At 40.6% G+C, this 16,898-nt stretch overlaps 1 protein-coding gene across 5 annotated transcripts in view; it reads left to right on the top strand.

Moving 5' to 3' along the window:
* Positions 1–16,898, top strand: part of ARHGEF28 (Rho guanine nucleotide exchange factor 28) — a 326,249-nt gene that overhangs the window by 107,124 nt on the left and 202,227 nt on the right. The window contains exon 1 of one of the 5 annotated variants that reach the window (XM_043488556.1): positions 9,073–9,096. The exons of the other annotated variants lie outside the window; for them this stretch is intronic. Coding sequence (XP_043344491.1) covers positions 9,088–9,096 — 9 coding nt within the window. The 5' untranslated portion in view covers positions 9,073–9,087. Of the gene's footprint in view, positions 1–9,072; positions 9,097–16,898 lie in introns of those variants that run through there. 5 annotated transcript variants of the gene reach the window in all.

Below are 16,898 nucleotides of genomic sequence, written 5' to 3'. Positions count from 1 at the left end.
GAAATGACTCTTCTTCTTTACAGGTCTAGGCAGTATCCGTGCATTAAGATATTGCCTAGACTTGGATGAAAAATGATAGTCAGTGACAAGGGTAAATCTAGGTCCCACGAGACCCAGAGTTTGCCAGATATTCGGTTACAGTCCTTGGATATGAGTGCTCTGTTTGTTTACTTGTAGACAGACCGTCCTGCATTGCAGGGTTCTTTCCCACCGAGCCCCTGGGGAGGCTGGGCACAGACACATGGCAGTAACAACCAGGTCCTGAAGAGTGTGATCACTGATGCAACTTGGCCAAACTGTTGGAGTGAATTATCTTCTGGATTAAAATACCTCTAGTTTTCTCCCCCTGCAACAGTTTAGAGGGAAGGCTATTTTGAAGTAGAGAGAATTTTCAGTTTTAAAAATGTAAAATCTTTTTGATGGGTATATAGTGCTTATTTTACCTCTATACATTTATTTCTTTAGCTCCTGTTGCTGGCTCTAAGAGGAATTTGAGAGAGTCATACTAAGTTTGGTCGAATAATTTAGCCTTTTGGGCACAATATCCTAATCTGCAGAAATGAGGACACTGTACCCCTAGATGGGGGAAAGTGTTTGGCACACAGTAGGTGTTCAAGAAATGTTTCTTCAATAACAAAGAATACTAACAGATAATATTTTTGGTACTATTATATTAACAGCTAGTTTTTTAATTGGGCTTCCCAGGTGGCACAGTGGTAAAGAACCCACCTGCCAACGCAGGAGATGTAAGAGATACAAGTTCGATTCCTGGGTCAGGAAGATCCCCTGGAGGAAGGCATGGCAACCCACTCCAGTATTCTTGCCTAGAGAATCCCATGGACGGAGGAGCCTGGTGGGCTACAGTCCATGAGGTTGCAAAGAGTCAGACATGACTGAGTGACTAAGCACAGCATGAACAATTTATTTATTAAGCACTTAAGTGTAATAAATTAAGCATTTAAGTGTAAGCACTTAAGGCCACCTGGCCTTATCTTTGACAAAGGAGGCAAGGATATACAATGGAAAAAAGACAACCTCTTTAACAAGTGGTGCTGGGAAGACTGGTCAACCACTTGTAAAAGAATGAAACTAGAACACTTTCTAACACCATACACAAAAATAAACTCAAAATGGATTAAAGATCTAAATGTAAGACCAGAAACTATAGAACTCCTAGAGGAAAACATAGGCAAAACACTCTCGGACATAAATCACAGCAGGATCCTCTATGACCCACCTCCCAGAGTAATGGAAATAAAAACAAAAATAAATAAATGGGACCTAATTAAACTTAAAAGCTTTTGCCCAACGAAGGAAACTATAAGCAAGGTGAAAAGACAGCCTTCAGAATGGGAGAAAATAACAGCAAATGAAGCAACTGACAAAGAATTAATCTCAAAAATATACAAGCAGCTCCTGCAGCTCAATTCCAGAAAAATAAATGATCCAATCAAAAAATGGGCCAAAGAACTAAACAGACATTTCTCCAAAGAAGACATATAGATGGCTAAAAAACACATGAAAAGATGCTCAACATCACTCATTATCAGAGAAATGCAAATCAAAGCCACAATGAGGTACCATCTCACGCCGGTTAGAATGGCTGCTATCAAAAAGTCTACAAGCAATAAATGTTGGAGAGGGTGTGGAGAAAAGGGAACCCTCTTACACTGTTGGTGGGAATGCAAACTAGTACAGCCACTATGGAGAACAGTGTGGAGATTTCTTAAAAAACTGGAATTAGAACTGCCATATGACCTAGCAATCCCACTGCTGGGCATACACACCGAGGAAACCAGAATTGAAAGAGACACGTGCACCCCAATGTTCATCGCAGCACTGTTTATAATAGCCAGGGCATGGAAGCAACCTAGATGCCCATCAGCAGATGAATGGGTAAGAAAACTGTGGTACATATACACAATGGAATATTACTCAGCCATTGAAAAGAATACATTTAAATCAGTTCTAATGACATGGATGAAACTGGAGCCTATTATACAGAGTGAAGTAAGTCAGAAAGAAAAACACCAATATGGTATACTAATGCATATATATGTAATTTAGAAAGATGGTAATGATGACCCTGTATGTGAGACAGCAAAAGAGACACAGATGTAAAGAACAGACTTTTGGACTCTGTGGGAGAAGGCGAGGGTGGGATGAGTTGAGAGAATAGCACTGAAACATGTATATTACCATATGTGAAACAGATTGCTGGTCCAGGTTCGATGCATGAGACAGGGTGCTCAGGGCTGGTGCACTGGGATGACCCTGGGGGATGGGATGGGGAGGGAGGTGGGAGGGAGGGTCAGGGTGGGGAACACATGTACACCCATGGCTGATTCATGTGAATGTATGGCAAAACCCACTATAATATTGTAATTAGCCTCCAATTGAAACAAAAAAATTTAAAAAAAAGGAAAAAAAAGTGTTAGCTGGTGGACATGTATCAACATATGTGGCTTCACTTAGTCCTGACTGTCACATGTGATAGGTCGGTTCTGTATTTATCCCTATTTCATGGTTTAAGTAGCTGAGGCCGCTGAGATCGAAACCCAGGTCTGCTTTAACCATAGAGGCCTCACAGTCAATCTTTGCTTTCTTTACTCTGGAGCAGGGGTCCCCAGCCTCCGGGATCTAATGCCTAATGATCTGAGGTGGAGCTGGTTTAATAATAATAGACATAAAGTGCACAGTAAATATAATGCACTTGAATCATCCTCAAACCATCCCCACCCCCGCTCGTCCAAGGAAAAATTGTCTTCCACAGAACCAGGCCCTGGTGCCACAAAGGTTGGGGACCGCTGGTCTAAAGCAGTGCGATGTGGACGGAGATCCAGACCAGCGTCTCTTGTCTACAAGGTCAGTCATGTTGATCCAAGCCCATGTTTTTTTAGCTTCTAGCGTTATCTTATGTACTCTGTAGAAATGACGGAGCAGTAGGGTACTCTGAAAGAGACTGTACTCCGAGAAAGGCCAGCCTCCACAGTGTCCTTTCTGGTGTGACTCTGCCCTCTAGGTCAAGCGGCAGATCTGCTTGCATCCCTCCCCTGCTCAGAATCCCTCCAGTGAGCCCCTGTGCCCCAAGTTGTCCATGAGCTGGCCTCTGCCTCCATGTCCAGCTTCCCCTCGGGCCCTCTTCCCCACCTCCGCTGTTACTGCCTGGCCACAGCAAGCCAAAATTCCCCAAGAACTGTTCCACACCCTGTCTTTACATTCAGAATTCCCTTCCTTTGACATGGTCCTTTCATCCTCTGGGAGGTCTTTCCCAGTGTTGCAGGTGGAACTGGCTCCTCCTGCCCCATTCTGCGTGGGGTCCTGCACTAACGTGTGTGCGTGGAAGCTTTTCTCTCCCTAGCAGGCTGTGAGCTTGCTGAAGGTCACGATCGGGTTTTGTCTTCTTCCTACCATCTGTGCCTGGCACACATCAGCTATTTGTTGAATGAGAGGAGAAGAGAGAATAAAATGATTCTGTAATGGTCACAATATTCATGTTCTTTGAACAAGAGTCTTTTCCTCTAAGTAGATACTCAGAGTGCATTCATATGTGGAGAAGGCAATGGCACCCCACTCCAGTACTCTTGCCTGGAATTTCCCGTGGACGGAGGAGCCTGGTGGACTGCAGTCCATGCGGTTGCGACGAGTCAGAGGCGACTGAGCGACTTTAGTTTCACTTTTCACTTTCATGCATTGGAGACGGAAATGGCAACCCAATCGAGTGTTCTTGCCTGGAGAATCCCAGGGACGGAGGAGCCTGGTGGGCTGCCGTGTATGGGGTTCCATAGAGTCGGTCATGACTGCAGCGACTTAGCAGCAGCAGCAGCAGCATTCACATGTAATGTGTTAAGACCGCGCTGAGTTGTCTGGGGAGACCATCAGTCCGTGCAGTGGGCCAGGCGCTGCTTCCAGGGCATGCAGTACTGAGCATGGTGGCGGGATGTGCCGGGACTTAGGAGGGAAGCAGAGTCCATGTAGCAGAGATGGGTTTGACTCCTGGTTCTGCCCCTGAACCTCCAGATCCCTGTGGTCAAAGTACTTTACCTCGGAAAGCCTCAGGCTCCTCATCTGTGAAATGGGGCTGATGGTTTCTGCCTCAGAGGATGGTGGTAAGGACTTCATGAAGTAATTCGCATAACATGGTGCCTGGTGCTACTATAAATTAAGACACAAAAGATCCTATGATGACCATTTTTATCCTTATGGTTTCTTAAGAACCTCAGTGAATAAATTGATAAATACTCTTATTTTCACATTGAATTTTCATGTCCAGAAGTGAGAAATTTCGTATTCACTGTGAGTTATAATGAAATCTCTTTTCCCTGAGATGACTTCAGTAACATCTTTATGGTAGGGAGTTTGACAGTGGTAAAGTATCTGAAAATAGGCATCTGTCACAATAAGGTTTGTAAAGAATGTTAGATTATATTTGTCTATTGAATGTCTATGGTTGATGCTATGAAGAAACAGAAGTTTATATACCACAGAGGTTAGGGTTAGAATTAGAGGATGGTCAGAGCTGTTTCATGTTTAGGTTGAAAAGACATTTGACCATAAGTACTATTTGATCAGGCTTCCCTTGTGGCTCAGCTGGTCAAGAATCTGCCTGCAATGCAGGAGACCTGGGTTCGATCCCTGGGTTGGGAAGATCCCCTGGAGAAGAGAAAGGTTACCCACTCCAGTATTCTGGCCTGGAGAATTCCGTGGACTGTGTAGTCCATGGGGTTGCAAAGAGTCAGGCACGACTGAGCGACTTTTACTTTCACTCTTTGATCATCTGAATTTGTAAATTGCTGACTGAGAAATGCCAGCAGAGGGGTAATGGAAGCTCTTTCTTCCTTCCAGCCATCCATCATCCTTCCGTGTCCCTATAGACATGGAAGGAAGGGCCGGGGTTTCCTCAAAGCATTTTCACAAGGGCCCTGGAACACCTGCCTACTTTCCCATGCTGAAAAGTGTACTTTTATACCCTGTGGCCCCCTCTTCCTCATGGCACCGGCTGTGGGGGCTTCTGCAGTCAGTGAGAAGCAGAGCTGAATAAAGATGTAGTCTCCTGGGTGCGTGGACCTCCTCTTGGCAGAACCGCCATGGTAGGGCAAGAAATGCTAATCACTTCTTGCCTGGGTTCCTGCAGTGGGCCCCCCTGATTCCACCCTTGTCTCATCATGGTCTAGTTCCAACATAGCTGCCAGAGTGATCCTTTTAACATAAAATTCAGATCTTGTCACCTTTCTACCCAAAATAGTGCAATGGCTTCCCACTGCAGAGTTAAGACCCAAGTCCTTACAGTGGCCTTCCCTTACCCCTGACCTTGCCTCCCATTTCCCTTCTCTTCTGCTTCAACCGACAGGTTTCCTTGCTGTTTTCCAAACACTCTAGGCCACTTGCTGGTCTCTCAACCTCACATGGTCTTTCACATCCACAGGGCTCAGTCTCTTACTCTATTCAGCTATTAGAACATCACCTCAGCAGAGGGTTTGTCCTACTGACCTATGTAAAACATCTCTTTACCCCCACCTTATTTTTATCAGGTCTTCTGAATCACTCACATATATCAGAGGCTTAATTATTTGATCATTCTGTCTGTCTCCAGACTAGGATGATGGGGTAGATGGTTTGTTTTAGCCACAACACTTAGCAGACACTCAGTACATACCTGGAATGAAGCATGGATATGTGGGGAGACATAGGGGCTGGTTTTGGCTACCTGGGGACCCATGGGCCAGTCTCTGACCTGTCTGTGTCTCTGGAGATTGTGAGGTTCAAGTGGGACAGCATACGCAAACACTTTGTGAATGGCGAAGCACTGAGGAGATGGAAAGTGTAATTCGTAACAAGGTTAATGCGTGCTCGGCCGTTTAGGATTGGTTCTCCGTGTGCTGGCCCCAAATGTGGTACCGTCTTACTACACTCTGTGCCAAGTTAGGAACAGGGAGCAGACTCCACTTGACTTTTGACTGAATGGTACCTCTTGTGAAGCCAGCATCTGGAAGTCCTGCATCTAGGTCCTATTTTTCACTGGTTAAGAACCCTGAGAAGTTGACCTGAAGATTCAAAGAGAATCTTAAGGGGCAAAAAAGGACAAGGCCAGAAAAAGGGGCTCCTGAATTCCAAAGCCATTGTCAATTCTAAAGGGAGAATGAGGAAGGACTCTCTCAGGGCATCCTCCCCTTCCTCCTGCACTGTTGCCCATGACGCAGGAAAGACAGAATTACTACAGTGGGGTTGTGGCAGGTAGCTGGATGTGAGGAGTTTGAAGACACACCCTCCTGCCTGTATGATGTGTCACAAAAGTGCACATTCTGTACTGTTTCTTTTGCCTCCAGTTCTTTTTTAAAAATAATATTCTTATTTAATAGTCTCTTTCTTTTTTGTCTGCGCTATGTGCCATGTGGGATCTTAGTTCCCGACTAAGGATTGAACCTGTGCCCCTGCAGTGGGAGTGCAGAGTCTTAACTATTGGGCCTTCAGGGAAGTCCCTGCCCTTAGTTCTTGATTTTGATCAGATGAAGTTTTCTTTGCAGGCATCGAAATTCAGGTCCTTCCCCCTACCTCCCTTCTTTTTACAAAAGTGTTTTCCACATTGCAGTTCCTGGGAGGGTGGATATTTGTGTCTCTTCTGCTTATTTTGGTTTATCTATTATCCATCTTTCTTGCCCTATTCCTGTTTCAGTTACATTCCACAGTGCTTTGTTTTTCTAGCTGTTTGTTCTCTTGCCATTGTTATCATGCCTCAGCCCTCTGCTGCTGCTGTTTTGGAGAAGGAAATGGCAACCCACTCCAGTGTTCTTGCCTGGAGAATCTCAGGGACAGAGGAGCCTGGTGGGCTGCCGTCTATGGGGTCGCACAGAGTCGGACACGACGGAAGCGACTTAGCAGCAGCAGCAGCTGTTTTATCCTTTCTCTCCCCACTGAGCCCTCATTTTCAGTCCTTTTCTTGCCTCCCATACATTCTTCAGAATGATCCTCAGAATGATCATTCTGAGGCTGACCTTGATCTCTGGACACTCTTTCCTCACTGTCCTGCTTCTCTGGTTTCTGTGGTGTCATGGTTCCCATCTTGTGACTGAGCTGACTTTTACCTGCATTGGTTCTGGTTTGAGAAGGAAAAGAGTCAGAAGAAGAGCCATGGGCCCTGAGAGCACTCCGAGGTTGAGCAGAGGTGATGGAGGTCTAGGAAGAGGAGAGACAAGAGGATGGAAGGATATGGATGTTTTGGGGACTGGGGAACTTTGGGGGAGTTTGCTTCTGATTCTAACTTGTTTCCATAAAGATTCTTCCCAGTCCTTTGGGGAAGGAGTAGGATTGACTTAGGGCCTGGCAGTTGTAGCTTGGAGCAGTGAGAAGAGGATTGGAAGGAGAGGGAAGACATGGGCTCTAACCCCGGGTCTGCTATGTGATGGGACCCAGAACAGGTCGCCTATCATGGTGGGCCTTCAGTTTCCTCATGTCACTGGTAAAGGCAGGGTTTTGATCCCGGTAAGTTTCTTTCAGCTGTATATTTTGTAAGTTTCAGAATCTATGCTTCAGGGTTCTGATTCTTTTATTTTACATGGGGCATTACTTGGCAGGATCTTCTGTGTTCTTATTTAAGAAGGGCCTCTGTGTGTGTGTGTGTGAGTGTGTGCATGAGTGTGTGCCTGTGTGCACTGGGGAGAGGGGTCTTGGTGTAGCTGGCCAGATGAGAGGGCCTTTCCTTTGTGCCCTCCTGAGAGGGACTTCCTGTGGAGTGCAGGAGCTCCGTGGCTTTACCCTGAAATAAGAATACAGATGGTGCGTCCCAGTTCTTTGTCTAGGAGAAATCAATTTACAGAGACTTCTGTTTCCTTGTATTCCTGGTAGTCTTTGGAATGGTGTGTTCAGTGCTATCAGCAGACCTACGCTGACTTTCAGACACCACTTGTTTGACATAAATCTGTAGACTTCAAATGTTAGAAATAACCGTGTGAGCTTACTGTCTGCATAGGTTCAACCTGAGTCTGAATTGATGAGTCATAGTGTTTATTGCTGTGAATATAAAGCTTGAGCTCTGAAATGCAAAATGAGCTAATAGGACTTTATTTCTCAACACAGACTGGATAATAGAGGGTGTCCTAGAGTCAGAGCAGCCTTAGAGACCCTAAATAGATGGTGTTGAACCTTTTTTTTTGAAGGAGGAATCTTTTTTTTTCCCCACACAAAGTATTTTGGAGAATGTATAAACTTGATACAAACTTTTATTATAAATGTATTCTTTGAATTTATTACATTTGTTAATTCAGTTAGAACAATGACTTAGCCTAGGAGTACAAATCTTTTCCAATGTATCAAAATTTGGTAAATAATACATTTAAGTGAATTAAATATTTTTAGATATAAATGTAACTGAAAACATAGTTTCCAAAATGAAATTTAAAAGGAATATTTGCAAAGTCTCAACCTTCCTCTGTTAAAATCTGTGGTTCCCCTGATGTCAGTTTGAAAACCACCAATTCAGAGAATGAAAAATATAAACTAAACATCAATCCAAGGAGCTAAGAAATAAACCAAAGTGAAAGAATATGGGAGAAATTAAATAAGCAAATTCCAATCACCACTTATCTAGACCTCCCATTTTTTTTCATATTGACGCTGGTAATGTAGAATTATGTTCACGGTGTTATCAACTTTAGACTTTGAAGCCTAAATAGTTAGCCTCATTCTCTTAGAATAAACAAATAAGCAAAGGAAAAACAAAAATCAAAGTCTCCATCTTCCGCTAGTGCTTATTCCTCCTAAGATGAAGTCATTCATGTCATCTTTGGACATCTCTGATCCTTAGAAGGCTCTCGCTGTAGAGCTGAACTCCATGCCCTGTCTTTCCCTCCATTGTTTTATGCTTCTCCCCTGGGGCCTACAGAACATGTCTAACTGCTTGTCTGCTGGCAGATCCTGGTATTTGTGACGGTGACCGTTTACTCATGAGTCTTTTCTCCTTTGGCAAAACAGTCCCAGTTCCTTTAATTGTTCTGCCATACGGCAGCATGGCTTCTGTGTCCCTGCAGCATCCTTGTCATTTTTCTCTGCACGTGGTGGCAGTTTGGTCTGTACGTTTTAAAACAGTATTCCATGGCCCAGGTATGTCTGATAGGTATAGAGAAGAGCTGGGCGATATCATTCTTAAGCAACTTACTGGATTTTCCTCAATGCGGAGTTGGGCAGAATTAGCATTGGGTGGCTGTCTCAGCGATAACTCATGCTTAGTTGATTATTGACTAAAACCCCCACTGATATCCAACTATTAAGCAGTATTTTGTTTCATTCTTAATTTTTTTCAGTTGATTATTTTGGAACCAAGGGCAGGACATTTAGTCCTCAAGAAATATTGATAATGGAAGGGTAGTGATTATACTCTAAGTATTCTTATATCCAGCCCAGTATATTTCCTGCTATGATCTACTTGAAATATCAGTTATTTGTTTTCAATTTCTAGGAGTTCTGTGTTTTTATGGAATCTGTGAATAAGTTAGTGATGTTAAAAGGAAGTAAGCTAAGCAACTTTTTAAAGCCTGCTTCTGGCCTTGTGAGAAATCTGGAGTCATTTTCTGACCGTCGTCATGAATTGTTTTTTACTCAAGTCAGCTGTGTTACAGAAACAAAGGCTATTTTAATTCTATAGTGGTGAATCATTTCATCAAGTGGGAAAATCTTCAAGAATTTTTTATGTTTGTGTTTAACTGAGTATAATGCAGAGGTTTGGATAATGGATGCCTTTTAAAATAAATATTGCTATATACATTTAATTTATGGCAGTTATTCCTTTTGATTAAGTAATCTGATGATTGTGTAATTCATGTTTATTTCCTTGTCAATTTTGTCTGTTCTGTCACTATTGAGAAAGGCATGTTAAAGTTTCCCATTGTGATTATGGATTTTTCAATTTCTCCTTTTTGGATTTGATATTTTTTCTTTTATATATTTTGAAGCTATTTATTAGATGCATACGGATTTAGTACTGTATCAGCTTGTTTAACTTACACTTTATGATGAAAAGTTCTTCTTTCTCTAGTAATATGTCTTGATTTAAAAACTACTTTGATATTGCTTTGGCTATATTAGCTTCCTTTTGGTTTGTGTTACATAGTGTTTCTTTTTACTTAAACTTTCTGCTTTATTTTTACAGTGTATCTCTTGTAAGCAGCATATAGTTATTGTTACTGTTCTTGAATTGTTCTTGTTTTTGAAAACCCATACTTAACTGCCTCAACATTGTATCGGGATCAGTTAGTCTGTTTTTACTAAAATTGCTGATACAATTGGATTTATATCTATCATATAACTCTATTTGACATGTTTTACATTCTTAATTTCTCCTATCTTATGTTTTTGATTATTTTTTATTTCATTTTTACCCTATAACTTGTTAACTATACATTCTTTCCCATTCTGTTAGTAGTAGATTTGACATATTATATAGTAAGTTGTTACTTTTAATGCTTTCCCAAAACTCTTAGATACTCTAATTCTACTTCCCTTTTGTGTTACTGTAGTCAGATATTGTAGTTGTACAAATATTTAAAACTCTGTGACATTATAATTATTATTTTGTACATTAGGTATTAATTACATTTACTCACATTATTGTGCCTCATTGCCTCTTGTATTTTCACGTTTCTGTTTGAGATCATTTTACTTTTACTTGAATATGTTGTTTTAGTAATTCTTTTAGTGCTAACAGGGAATTCCCTCAGTATTTGTCTTAAACAGTTAATTTCCACTTCATTTTTAAGAATGTTTTTGTTAGGTATGGAATTTTAGGTCATCAACTTCTTTTACTACTTTAAAGATGTCATTCCATTCTCTTCTAGCTTCTATAACTTCTCAGAATGGTTCTGCCCTTTCCAGAGTTTTAATTACATTTTATTCACATTTCCATAGTTTTCTGATGCTTTTAAGAATATTACTTTTAATTTTTCCATCTTTGTTTTCTTGTTATCAGTAAGAATGTTAGCCTATCCTGCTCTATTTCATCCTGTTGGGAGAAAAAAGCCATTTCTACCCCAAAAGCTAATTCTGAAGAAATGTCTTGTGAGTCTTTTAGCTCATATTGGTTTAGCCTGTCTTAAAAAAATGACATTGTGATATTTCCCCCTGGACTTAACCAATTCAATTCATATTTAACTGGATTTTATTGAATTAGATTTGGTTTGGATGATAAATTTTAGTGATCTTGATATTTTTACGCTATGCAAAAGATGCTTTAATTATACAGAGTGAAGTCAGTCAGAAAGAAAAACAAATATATATTAATGCATGTATATGGAATGTAGAAAGATGGTACTGATGAAATTATTTGCAGGGCAGCAATGGAGACACAGACCTAGAGAACAGACTTAAGGACACGGGGCAGGGGGTGGGGCGTGTAGAGAAAGGAAAGGATGTTCTGTACAGTAACAGAAACTTACATGACCACATGTGAAATAGATAGCCAGTGGGAATTAGCTATATGTCTCAGGGAACTCAAATCAGGGCTCTGTAACAACCTAGAGGTGGGAGGGAGGGTCACGAGGGAGGGGACATATGTATATCTATGACTGATTCATGTTGATGTTTGGCAGAAATCAACACAATTCTTTAAAGCAATTATCCTTCACTTAAACAGTAAATTAGAAAAAGATGCTTTAAGCATGTTTTACTTATTTTTAAATTTAATTTAATTTTTAATTGGAGGATAATCTCTTTACAATACAGTCATAGTTTTTGCCATACGTCAACAAGACTCGGTCACAGGCATAAGAGGTCCCTCCCTGCCACCTCCCTCCCCATCCCACCCCTCTAGGCTGTCACAGAGCACCAGCTTTGGGTTCCCTGCATGCTTACTTTTTTGGCCATATCACAAGTCATGTGGGATTTAATTCCCCAACCAGGAATCGAACCCACACCTCCTGCATTGGGAAGACAGAGGTCTCAACCACTGGAGCACCAGGGAAGTCCTTCAAACATGCTTTAAATCAGTGGTCCTTAACCTTTTGGAATCATAAGCTCTTGTACCTTGCGAGGACTCTCTGGTTAAAAGACAGACTTCTACTGTCCCAGGTGAATGCTTAAAGCTGTATGAAGCATATTCTTCATGGGCATTAAGGAACATTTCTCCTACATCCCATTCTCTCTCCACACCATGTCTACCCATGGGTTTCAGGATGAGAATCCTTATATTCAGTATAAAATAAATGTTAAGTGAAAGGTGTAGATAGGTCAATTAATACCCGAGCACTTGCTGTTTGTTCAGGGACTCATTGGGGAGGAAAGTGTGTTGGGCCTGAAACAGGAAGATCTAGATTTGATTTGTGGCTTTGTCATATGCTGGGCCTGATAGTATCAGTGTTCTCATTTATAAAATAAAGATCATGGTAACACTTCCCAGGCATTACTGTGGGAATGAGATGAGAAAATACACAAGAAATCACTTAATAAATTGAGGAGTACTGTTCACATAAAAAATAATAAATGTATGTGTATCAGTTCAGTTCAGTCGCTCAGTCGTGTCTGACTCTTTGTGACCCCATGAGTCGCAGTACGCCAGGCCTCCCTGTCCATCACCAACTCCCGGAGTTTACTCAAACTCATGTCCATCGAGTCACTGATGCCATCCAGCCATCTCATCTTCTGTTGTCCCCTTCTCCTCCTGCCCCCAATCCCTCCCAGCATCAGTGTCTTTTCCAATGAGTCAGCTCTTCGTATGAGGTGGCCAAAAGTATTGGAGTTTCAGCTTCAGCATCAGTCCTTCCATTGAACACCCAGGACTGATCTCCTTTAGGATGGACTGGTTGGATCTCCTTGCAGTCCAAGGGACTCTCAAGAGTCTTCTCCAACACCGCAGTTCAAAAGCATCAATTTTTCAGCTCTCAGTTTTCTTCACAGTCCAACTTTCACATCCATACATGACCACTGGAAAAACCATAGCCATGACTAGATGGACCTTTGTTGGCAAAGTAATGTCTCTGCTTTTTAATATGCTATCTATGTATGTGTACAGATGTGCATTTATGTATAATATGTACACACAGTATATAGGAAATCAGTTTTCCTTTTTCAGATTTTGTTTAAAGAAGTACTTCAGCTGAATACAGTAATTAGAAATGAGACTTTTTGCCCATAGCACTTTCTTTGAAATTTTTCTTAAGGAATGTAAAGATAATATAACTTGGGGTGAGGCAGAACAGAAGAAATCCAATACTGTTAATCTGGCTCTGAAATCCTATTAGTGTTGATTCTAACTAGTATCTGTACTTTTATTTATTTACCTATGGCATGGGACAATGTATCTCTTTAAAATGTATTTTTTTAAGGATCTTACAACATTTAACACTTTTCTCTGCAGAGAAGTCTCTGGGTAAAATTACTATTTTTGTTGTTACTGTAAAAAGGACAAGTTTCAAATATTAAAAACAGAATCAAATTTGATAGAATGTGTTATTTATATTATGATTACGGTTTTAATGGCATGTATTAGGAAACATTCATTGTAATATTTGACATATCAGTTAACACCTTCATTGTGCTTCTATTAAAAATTATCCCATATAAAGTCTGTGTAGAATACTAGAACACCTTAGAAAACCACAGTCTTACTGTCATATTAAAAGGTGACAATTATCAGTAAAAAGCATTTTTAAATTCCCATTTTTGTTTGTTACTATAAAAGCTAGCATTCTTAACCTTTTTGGAATCTTTGAATGCCTTTGAGACTGTGATGAAAACCGTAAACTGTTCCTTAGAAAACTGGACTCAGTGCTAAGTCGCTTTAGTCATGTCTGACTCTTTACAGCCTTATGGACAGCAGCCCACCAGACTCTTCTGTCTATGGGGATTCTCCAGGCAAGAATACTGGAATGGGTTGCCATGCCCTCCTCCAGGGGACCTTCCTGCCCCAGGGATCAAACTCACGCTCTTGACTCATGCATTGGCAGGCGGATTCTTTACCACTAGCGCCACCTGGGAACCCCTAGAAAACTGCACGCACATGCGGATAAACAGTTTTGCTAATAATTTTTAGTTTCTCAGACCACCTGAAACCCAGATGGGCTCTTCCTGTAGACCCAGATTAAAGAAACCTCACTGTTAAAAGGTATATGCTTGCACACTTCGTTCTCTTTGTCATCATTTGAATCTATACATTTGTCTACTCTCTGTCGGGCCAGGTGTTCAGAAAGTGGATAGTTAAGGTTGTAGTCCAGCAGGTGACACTTGTTAACAAAGTGTATACAGGTGTGTTGTCTATAGAGGGTGAGAGAGGAAAGGGAAAGAGGGAGGGAGAACATTCATACAGGAATACCTAATGCTCAGATTAAGATAATATAGCCACCAAGTTATTCAGGGTATTAGAGAACTTGACTTAGAGCCCATTATAGATTAATGAAAAATATTTAGAAGATGCACATCAATCTCACTGTCCATTTTCTTCTTAAATGCCATTGGAAGATGAGTTAAGAGAGTTGGAAGAAATACTTTAAGACGGTAATAAATACATTTTCTACCTCTTTGGTTCCTTCAAGAAGAAATACTCAGATGTCATAGCATTTCAGCAGAAGACTTGATCGTGAGTATTATTGATGAGTTTTACAAGTAGAATTTCTCCAGGGGGATGCTTGATGGTAAAAAAAAAAAAAAAAGTGTTGGTTTAATTAATTTTTTGGGTCTGTGCTTATACTGAGAGATATTTAGGGTGATTAGACTTAGTTAAGGTTTTCTGCCTTACTTTTATTACTCCTGTTTTCCATATTACCTGACCTTTAGTGGTTTTACGGGAGTACTCTAGTGCTTTTGGTTTGGGCATGAGAAGATAATAGGAGAAAGGGGATGGTTGTGATGTTGCTTTCAACTTTTTCATTTGCAAAAGTGAAGATTTTGACTGACTAAGGCAAAGGTAGGGGCTTCCCTGGTAGCTCAGCTGGTAAAGAATCTGCCTGCAATGCAGGAGATCCCAGTTTGATCCCTGGGTCAGGAAGGTCTCCTGGAGAAGGGATAGGCTACCCCCTTCAGTTTTCTTGAGCTTCCCTGGTGGCTCAGCGGGTAAAGAATCTGCCTTCAATGTGGGAGACCTGGGTTTGTTCATTGGGTTCGGAAGATCCCCTGGAGAATGGAATGGCTACCCACTCCAGTATTCTTGCCTGGAGAATTCCATGGACAGAGGAGCTCGGCAGGCTACATTCCATGGGGTCGCAGAGTTGGACATGACTGAGCAATATCACTTTCTTTCAAGGCAAAGGTGAACTTAGATAAATAGAAGAGAGAAAACTAAAATTCTTTAAATCAAGATTTAATCAGGCAACTATCAATATTGGCTTTGATAAAAGTGGCCAATAAATTGCAGTAGCAGTGGAAAAAATATGAATTAAATCATCGAGAAGCTGTTTATCTGGTAACTTAGGGAATAATAAAAAAGGAAGTTTTGGCAAAGTTGGAATAAAAATAATATTCTTGACTAGTACAGGTGATGAGGAGAACTGGTATTTTTTTAACTTTTATTTTGTATTGGGGTATAGCTGATTAATGTTGTGATAGCTTCAGGTGAACAGGGAAGGCACTCAGCCCTGCACATACATGTATTGATTTAAAAGTTGATACATTTTTGGAAAGCGATCACACACATTGTGACAATTGTGTCCATTCTTGGCCTCATTTCTGGAATTTTACTCTAAAAAAGTAATTTAAAGAAATAAAAACAACAGGCATGAAAGTACTTAATGTAGTATTTTTTTATAATGTTAAAAAGCTGGGAATACCCTTAATGTACAATAGAGGAATGGTTAAGTAAATTAGGGAACATCAGACGACTTGATGGAATGCAATTAAAAATGGTGCCAAAATTGTAGCAACATAGAAAAATACTTTGGATAGGAGAAAAGTACAACCATATGTGTATTTATGCCATGAGTATAACTATGTAATAATTAGCTGTGCATTGAACAAAGATTGGATGGAAATAGGAAAAATTTTAAAAGTTTGATAAATTAGGGTGGTGTTAGTATAGATGAAATTTATATATCTTTGTTATTTTGTTCAAAAATGAAAAATTTAAGACAGTTTTCTAATTTTATGCACTTATGGATCATGTTGAACATTGAGTTAATTGAGAATTTAACTATTTGATGTGAAGGATGTTTTTGCCCCTAATAGATAGTTACTCTTCCAAAATGGTTTACTGAATAGTGCATTCTTTCCCCACTGATTTGAAATGCCACCTTCCTTCATTGTTACATAATTACCATGGCAGGGGCAAGTTCTGATGCCCTCAACCCAGCTCAAACCTTATTCTCTTTCCCAAAACTTCTGTTTCCAGTCTTGTGTATTTATCCTTCCACATGAACTTTGGAGTAAGTTTGTTGATTTTCATTTGACAAATTTAGTTTTGGTTTTAATTGGAGTGTATTAAATCTATAGATTAATTTGGGAAAATAATTTTGCCTCTTAAGCCTCCTGGTGTTTCCAGAAGTTTCAGCAAAATAGCTGAGTTTTTAAAATTTTACTTGGGATAGAGTGAATTAACAGGTGATAACATTTGTCTTTTTTCTGTGTAGAAGCAGAATGATTCTGATATTGATGCCAGCATTCACTTACAAGTTTCTAGTTTTCAATTGGCTAAAGCAAAGGATGCAATTGAGTCCAGACGGGGAAGTGATGGAGACACACTGGAAATCTGTACCTTGGAATTTATGTTTGCCGTTAATAAAATGGCCTTTTGGGAAAAGCAGATTTTGAATGGCCACAGTGGTTAGGAAGTCCTCACTGTCAGGCATAGACTGTCACCTGTGGCTGATTGGTTAGGCTTACTTGCTCCTCAGCACATTTTCAGAGTCTCTTTCTTCCTGCTGGTCTCCTTTGTAGCTTTATCTAAATCTCTTTTGAACTTTATTTAACTTTTCTGGGTGAAATGTTCT

Source organism: Cervus canadensis, chromosome 16 (assembly GCF_019320065.1).
Source record: "Cervus canadensis isolate Bull #8, Minnesota chromosome 16, ASM1932006v1, whole genome shotgun sequence".
In the NCBI taxonomy this organism is placed as follows: Eukaryota; Metazoa; Chordata; class Mammalia; order Artiodactyla; family Cervidae; genus Cervus; species Cervus canadensis.
The sequence above is the reverse complement of the archived record's forward strand: the minus strand, read 5'-3'. Positions and strand labels throughout refer to the sequence as shown.